We start from the raw sequence: 9,071 nt of genomic DNA, 5'->3' as shown, positions 1-9,071 counted from the left end.
AGCAGAGGGTTGTTACAAATGGAATTCTGTCAAACTGAATTAATGTCACAAGTGGGGTACCTCAAGGCCCAGTCTTAGGACCTTTGCCCTTTTTGAGTTACAGCAATAACATAGATGAAGGAATAGTCAACAAAGTACTTAAACTTGCATATGATATTAAGGTCTTAGGTGTTGCTAGCTATGAAGAGGATGCTGCTGATTTACAAATAGATTTAGATCATTTAGTGAGTTGGGCAAATAAATGGCAGATGGGTTATAATTATAACAAATGCAAGATAATGCATGTGGGTTATCATAATTTGAATTATAAGTATAATTTGGATGGAAATAACCTTAACAGTGTTATGAAAGAAAGGGATCTTGGTGTAATAGTCGATCAGTCTCTAAAGCCATCCAAGCAGTGTGCTTTTGCTAGTGGTAAGGAAAATAGGATTTTAGATTGTATCTATAGAAATAATGAATACAAGTCTAAAGAGGTTGTACTTTCATTGTACAGGTCACTGGTTAGGCCATATTTGGAATATTCTGTTCAGTCTTGGGCTCCTTACCTTAGGAAAGACATTGAATTGATAAAAAGGGTTCAGAGAAGGGTTACTACAATGGTGCCTGGAATGAAGGGGTTGTCATACAAGGAGAGGCTGAAATCTCTCAAATTGTTTTCTCTTGAAAAAAGAAGCATTAGGGAGGATCTGATTGAGGTGTTTAAGATTGTAAAGGGAAATGTTAGTGTTGATGAATCATATTTTTTTATATTTAACAGTGAGAATAGTAGGACTAGGGGCCAAAAATATAAATTTTGGCAAGGTAGGAGTCATCTTCAGCTATGACAATTTTATTTTTATAACAGGGTGGTTGGCCTTTGGAATGGGTTGCCTTCAGATGTTGTGGAGGCAGTAAATTTAAGTGAGTTTAAGAAAAAGCTTGATAAATATATGAATGAAAAGGGCTGGGTTTAACATTTTTCTATTTTATTTTTTTAATCATTTTAATTTAGTTTTGAGGATGGAACAGCCAAGATGTTGTTCCAAAATATTATATTATGTTATGTTATGATCTTATTGAACGAGATACACCTGTAACCCAACTTTAGGCCTGGCTGAATCTATAACCTGATTGTTGACGTAGTTAAATATATAACCTGGCTGTTGAACGGGATACCCCTGTAACCTAGCTTTAGGCCTGGCTGAATCTATAACCTGATTGTTGACGTAGTTAAATATATAACCTGGCTGTTGAACGGGATACCCCTGTAACCTAGCTTTAGGCCTGGCTGATTCTATAACCTGATTGTTGACACAATTAGATCTATAACATGGCTGTTGAACGGGATACCCCTGTAACCTAGCTTTAGGCCTGGCTGATTCTATAACCTGATTGTTGACACAATTAGATCTATAACCTGGCTGTTGAATGAGATACCCCTGTAACCTAGCTTTAGGCCTGGCTGATTCTATAACCTGATTGTTGACACAATTAGATCTATAACCTGGCTGTTGAATGAGATACACCTGTAGCCTTGCTTTAGGCCTGGCTGATTCTATAACCTGATTGTTGACACAATTAGATCTATAACCTGGCCATTCACACAGTTAAGTCTATAACCTGTCTGTTCAACGGAATGCACCTGTAGCCTTTGCTGTAGGCCTGGCTGAATCTATAATCTGATAATTGTCCTGATTAAATCTGTAACCTTGTTGTTGGCCTGGTTAAACCTACAACATAACCTTACTGTACCTGCATCTTGGCTGTTAGTGGAAATTACAGTGTGACTTTTATTTGATTCAGTTAAACCTACAATCTGGAGGGATGTTCACTTGATTAAACTCCACATTAACATGATCACCTCACATTCTGGATCATGTGTTATTGTGATTGGTCACTTTGTGTTGTATCTTGTAACACATGTAAGAATGCCCATTGTCTTGTAGCACATGCACTTCTTCCTTTGTCTATGTAGCACATATAGGAATACCACTTGTACTGAAGCACATTTAGGATACCACTAGTACTGAAGCACATGTAGGATACTTGTACTGTAGCACATGTAGGATACCCCTAGTACTGAAGCACATGTAGGATACCACTAGTACTGAAGCACATGTAGGATACCACTTGTACTGTAGCACATGTAGGGATACCACTTGTACTGTAGCACATGTAGGAATACCACTAGTACTGTAGCACATGTACTGTAGCACATGTAGGAATACCACTTGTACTGTAGCACATGTAGGATACCACTTGTACTGTAGCACATGTAGTATACCACTTGTACTGTAGCACATGTAGGATACCACTTGTACTGTAGCTTGTGTAGGATACCACATGAAGTACTTGTCTTCTAGATCTTTATGGATTTCCCTTTCGCTTGAAGCAGATGTGGTTGGCAGTTCTCAATTAGGGACGACTTTGTGTTAATAATATTATAATTATATTTATTTCTTATTTTATTGTCCAGATTTCATCATTATATTTTTACCTGACTGTATATGTTTAACACTACAGCTTGATTATGTAAAAATTGGTTTATTTATATGCATGAGTTGTTACCTCACACAACATAGTCACCGATAAGTTATGTGTTACTGTAGAAAGACATCAACTTATTGAGTTGTTACCTCACACAACATAGTCATGTATAAGTTATGTGTGACTGTAAGAAGACATCAACTTATTGAGTTGTTACCTCACACAACATAGTCACCGATAAGTTATGTGTTACTGTAAGAAGACATCAACTTATTCAAAACAATACTTCCAAGTTGTTAAAACTGTTTCTTCACTCTAACTTAATCCTAGTTCGTTACAGTCACATTATTATTAATAGTTTCGATTTTGGTTGACTCTTCATAATTATGAATTCCAAAATTCTTGTTACCACTTCGAGGTTCACAATTGCATCTAGCGCTATGTCACAGGCCTCAGGTGCGGCCGACCCAGCTGGAGATTTATCAGCGTTTATTTCCAGGGAGATTGAAGGTTACATGGGTCAACCTCTATCTCTGTACCTCACCCACTTCCTCCAGAACATGCTGAGCCTGTTGAGGCTAATGAGGACTTGGATCATTTATTTCCACCTTCTGATTCTGCTGTGCCTTCCCATGACCCTCTGATGATTCAGTTAGGCCTACTATGGTCTTTTTTTGGAATTTGTTTCTCAGGTATGTGACGTTTTACCCCTTTCCCCTATTTCCTATGAACCCGTCCTTCCTTGCCACATGACCAATCTTCCCATCCCTTTTTGGTTTTACCCCGTCCCCAGATATTCGGGTACATGCTGACCAATTTGCCTCACAATTAAGTGACAGGATTAGCATGCCTTGCCCCCTGTGGGCTTTGGATCAGTTTGCTCTTGCATATTATCGTACAGACTACCCTTTTCTAGACCAACAATTGTTAGGTTCTATTTTACCTGTTTGGAGTGCGACCCCCAAATCTCCTGTAAGTCTGACCCATGCCCAATTTTCCCACCTTCATTTTATCCTCACAACTCTTTTACAATATCTCTCTACCATCCATCTCCTCTATGAGGCTCTCTGCCGAAAACCTGAGGGGTTTTCTGGTGACATTCTCTCCCTTTTTTCCTCCACTTTGGATTGTTTGTCGTCTTCGGCTCTGGATTTGCATACGTGGTTTCTCAATTATTGGGACTTTCTAGGTTGCAATGCATCATTTTAACTCGCGTCTGTTTACCAGCATCTTCGGGATTTACTTATGAAGCTAAAAATAGGCTAACTCGTTGCCTTTTTGGCCAATGGCATTGCTCAAAAAAGGAAACCGAAAAAAAAATATTTCCATAATGAGTCTTTTTTTTTTCTTTCTTTTTAACCAAAATGAGCTTACCCAATTTGCAAAGATGGGGCATTGTTAAAATGTCTATAGCAATTTCACTGATGGCTGTGAATAAATGGACTTCTTGATGTTGTTTATCAAAAATATTATAGTTAAATACATGAAGATGCTGTATGGGTAGAGGTGTATTTTGTGTGTGTGTGCTTGATACAGCTGGGAAAGGGCTTGTTGGTGTCGTACTCACCATACTAGACGAGCTGCATCTGAACATTCCTGATATAGGAGGCAAAGGATATGATAATGGTGTAGACATCTTGATTGCAGTCTCACATTTTATATTTTTGTTCCTTTCCAAGAACATAGGCTGTAATGGAGCAAGGTCATCAATCGCTGCTATGAAATATTTTGGTGTGTTAAAATGTGTGTATTTGTTTTTCTTTCTATTTTGGTAGGTTTTACTAAAGAAACATGTTGAAATAACCATTAAACCTTTATGTGATACTTGTTGGAAGTCGAAAATACATTGTGGTATGCTTCCACGATATAATTCAAGATGGGCGATCGAAGCAGAGATAGATTAACAGATCCTGCACGTTATTCTGTGACACATTCCTTTTTGAAAGAGATAAGCAGCTGTGAATTTATTGTGTTAACAGTTATGTGGTGTAATGTTTTGGTTGAGGTATATCGTTGTTAATAAAGCACTCAAAATATCAACAATAAATTTGATACACCAAGTTTAATTGTTGGTACTTTGGAGGAATACTCTTAGGGTACAGATAAACAAGGTATCACACACTTACTACGGAGTCAGCCGAGTTCGTGACCCCAAATTGACCTTTATAGTTTCCATACTGTAATTTCTAATATTTTTTGTGTATATTCACGAAATTTTGCAGGCTTTCAGTAAGCATTAAATCTTTTGTAGGCAAAAAAAATCAGAATTTTTATGAACTATTTTCACTAAAAATTTCTCCGTGGATATATAGAGTCAAAGTATTGACTGTTCCGAATGCAAAGTGATTTTCATGTTAAGATTAAAAATACTTCTGAAAATTATCAAATTTCATTTGCACAACCTCTACAACCTCCTAAATAAATTGCAAACGTTTCTTTTTCTAGTAGAACTTTATACTTTATTTGCTTTTTTTCTCTACTCTAACTCTATACGAGGTTGGCCAATTTGACCGACCTTGTAACCCCCCATAAAAAAAATGAAATAAATCTAAATTACCATTTTTTTTTCTAGAATGACTTAAGATTGTAACATGCAACTAGATTTGTTTATCCTAAATAGCTTTAAACTCATAACAGTATACATCTGTTTCTACTAAAATTTTATTGTTTTACTGCCCTTTTAACCGTGTGTAACTAATATTCCCGCTACACAAGTTGTAAATCACTTGGTGAACGTGTAGCTGACGTTATCCTATCGAATTACAGTAACGTACGAGTAACTTGCGAGTGTACCTTGTGGAATATTATTATTATTATTTTTCTTTATTTTACCTACTGTAACATAAAACAGTTTCTATTTTTTACATTTCAGTTACTTTTATAGTAATAAATACTTTTTCAAAGAATTTTTTTCAGTTATTTGAAGGATACAATAAAATGTCTGGATGTTTGTATAATATTAACATTTTAAACTCGAAACCTTCAGGTGATCTGCTGATATCATGCAAAAATCTTCAAGTTGCTCTCTCAAATGGGAAATTAACGATTGTTGATTGTGAAGTGAACTTAGAATGCTTTTGATTATGCTTGAACAAAGAAACCAGAAACAGCCCACAAGACATTAAACGTTTTGATAATGAATAATTTTGTTTAGTTGTTTTCAAAAATTTTCATCATGTGAATTTTACAGATAATTTCAGTGATATTTGCATCACGTGAGCATTCCTTTTCAAAATTGAAACTCATCAAAACTTGTTTGTGATACACCATATCAAAAACTCTTCCATTATGGCGTTAAGCATAACATATCACGTGGAATAGATTTCACAAAAATATTGATAACTTTATCATTGCTAAAGCACGTAAAATAAGCTTCAATTGAATGATGTAGTAGTTATAAAAGTACTGACAAACAATATAGCAGACAGCTTAAGATAAGTGTAAAATGATTTTATTTTTTAGGCTTAAAAAGTAATTGAATAAATTTTAACATAAGAAATGTATTTCATATCAACATTTCTTGTACAGAATACCAACGGCACCACGCTGGCAGGCTGGGACTGAATAGAATAAAAGGCCCCCAAATACCCTAAGAACACCTTAATTGAATGCAAAATTATATTGTATAAAATGTAACGCTACAGTAATCATTAATTTACAAAATATTTTCTTCGGGATTAAGTAAGCTAGTTTGTAATTTTTTTCTAAGATGGAAAATAATTTCATATAGTGTATTTTTTAAGGGAACATTCAGAATTATATAAGAAAAATCTTTAATTTTTTGCTTACTTATTGTTGTCTCTTCGTTATGATCTTAAGTCGCTAGGAGGGACACTGTTCCTATTAACAACATTGAGACTAAGTGAATGTTAGCGTACACTAGGCCTAAATAGAACCCTAGGTTTTTGTTTATTGTATCAACCATAAACCAGTTTGAAGGAAGGAAAACTTTTTAATGAAGTTTGATGAGTTCAAGGAACGGTATAGGCTAACTATTATTTTAATTTTCTATATTTTAACAACTATTAACTGTGTACAGTTGCAATGGTACCAAAAGAGCTCTGATGTACTTGACAATGTCAAAAATTCTAGGCCTAGGTCTCAAATGAAATTGGGATCATTAGGCCGAATGTTTAGTAATGGCCGATTACGAATTTTCAACAGTGTTCTAAAGGATAAAAACTCATTCTCAATTCAGTCATTCACTGTTCAAAATGAAATAGTGAAGCATAATTCGAATTCTAACTCTAGAATTGGCCCTCCATTCAATAGGAATGATTTATCAATTACAAATACAAGTTTAACCAGTAATGTTAGACCTATTTTCGGGACTGATAATTACTCCACAGTTATGAAAAAGGGTCTGCTGCCTCTATCCCATATTATAAATAACACGTGGACTAACGTCAGTGAAGAAAATTCACAAGTAGGTAATTATGTTATATCACAAAAAGCCCCAACGTTTATGAACATTTCTCAAGAAGTTAATAGTAGTCTTAATAAGCTGCAGCCATTGTTAAATATTAAAAAATTATCTGACCGTTTAAGATTAAAACAGAAAGAAGAAATATCAATAAGCACAAGCTTACCATCGCCAACAAAAAATTATCGAAACCGATCAAGGTCAGATAAACTATGCCCTAACATTAGTAATAGATGTATCACTAGTGGTACAATGAACATTGTAAATACATCTCAGTATATTGAATTGTATAATACAACCACAGGAAGTACAATAAAGACAAAAGAAACAAACAATGTAGGCCTGTCTCAGTATGTATTGCAACCTAAGTACTTTAAGCCTATACAAAGTGAAAATGAAACGTGGAATAAAAATGGTAGCCGATATAATCTTCCCCTTTCAACTATTAATCAAATTCCTGAAAATATTGAGGGTAAAAATGATTTGACAAAAGATGAGCTTGAATCCAACCTTAGATATGGTAGTTTTAGAGCTATTACGTCGCCCATGAACACAACGGAGAACCTGAGGTTAAAACATTTTACTGCTTTGGGTGTTCTGCAAGAATCCGGAGAGGTTGGAGGCAAAGGCACAAAAGAATATCAAACAAATTATAAGGGCATGAATAGGAAGAAATTAGCTGGCGTGCTGAAAACAGTCGGGAAACATAAAAAAGTTGACTACAACAGATTTGTTGAGAAACATCAGGAGACTGGGGATAGGTATTACAGTATGTTCGAACCTGGTGACTCTGGACTGGTGGGATATAAAAATCACGAATTTGGCTGGAACAAACGAAAAGACTGGCCTAACGTTGTCCCTACTTTCACAGAGACAGATATATTAGAAAGTTACAAGATCAATAGCACTACCTTTAGTCACTTAAATCATAAATCTCTGAGTACAGTAGCACAAAACGATTCCTCTACTTTACGTTTCGTACAGAAACTCAAGCAACTGCTTTATAGTGATGTAACAAATAAAGACGATTTGAAAAAACTGGAATTAAAAGAAACGGTAACAAAGAAGTCAGTTGTGGATGAAAAAGTTACGTTTACAAATGAAGACCTGCGTTGTTCGCTAGGGACTAGATCTGATCACAACTACATCGGTGTCTTGAATGAAGAAGACAGAATATCCGTTTTTATAATTGCACCAGTTGTAGGTATCCTTTTACTGGTTTTTGTAATATTAGTAGCAATTCTTTTGATCAAACGAAAACAACTGAAATTATACACCGAGAGAAATGCCAAGAAAAAGGAACACGAACTCAAACCACTTTTGGCTCCAACAATAATAGAAAATAATAAAATGTTTAGAAATCATCACGTGGCATATTTACCAAGGAAGTCGTCTACTGTCCTGTTCGACTTGGCCTCCCCATCCACATCTATCTTGAGTGTGTCTGACGGTCCATCGTCGAAAGTTAGTCACGTTCCTAAGGTCAACGAGTATTCATCAGATGACGTGAGTATCGTTGACGCCTATCTTAAGTTCCACAGGTCTCTTCCTTCCAAGTGACGTCGTGTTTTTCAAAAAGAACAAGAAACGAGAGCGGTCTTAAAACTGAGTAATGTTTTCCGTCAGTATTTTACAGTTCTTCTAAGAATGAGTGTTCTAATATACATATATCGTTTATTTTTAAAAAAGGTCTTAAATTTGCACATATGTGTGCTATATTTAAACTTTATCTTTTTACTATGTTGTCCACTATCATGATGTATAAAAATGCCCAGTTTTATGTTTTTGTGCAAGTGTAAAGGAAATTTTGATGAGTCGTTTGACTTATTTTACGAAAAATATAAAATAAAATTCAAAATATGCAAATATTAAAAAAAGTTAAAAATATAAATAAATAATTCTGGCAGTTTTAACCGAAAAATGTCTAACAAAAGGTTTATATATTTGTAATTATTTTGAACTCTAAATTAATAAAGTCATTGGCGAATTTAGGCAGTCTTTAGTTTTGTAGTATTATTATTGATGTTGTTCCATTAATGATGCCAGTCTCCCACATATATTTTATGAAATGTCAAGACATATTTACTGTACTCAGCAGACCAAACAATCTGATGGGTTTAAAAAAAGATATTAAACTAACATTTATTTTTTAAAATGTGGAAAGATGACTTACAAGGTA

General features: G+C 34.9%; 1 protein-coding gene across 1 annotated transcript; it reads left to right on the top strand.

The window, feature by feature from the left end:
* Nucleotides 1-938: 938 nt before the first annotated feature.
* On the top strand, nt 939-8,785 carry LOC111089710. Its single transcript, XM_022402679.1, has 2 exons — nt 939-2,191; nt 2,262-8,785. The coding sequence occupies exon 2, from the start codon at nt 6,425-6,427 to the stop codon at nt 8,450-8,452; it is 2,028 nt and encodes a 675-aa protein (XP_022258387.1). The 5' UTR covers nt 939-2,191; nt 2,262-6,424; the 3' UTR covers nt 8,453-8,785.
* Nucleotides 8,786-9,071: the final 286 nt, after the last annotated feature.

The sequence above is a fragment of the Limulus polyphemus genome, unplaced genomic scaffold (genome assembly GCF_000517525.1).
Source record: "Limulus polyphemus unplaced genomic scaffold, Limulus_polyphemus-2.1.2 Scaffold7128, whole genome shotgun sequence".
Taxonomy (NCBI): Eukaryota; Metazoa; Arthropoda; class Merostomata; order Xiphosura; family Limulidae; genus Limulus; species Limulus polyphemus.
The sequence above is the reverse complement of the archived record's forward strand: the minus strand, read 5'-3'. Positions and strand labels throughout refer to the sequence as shown.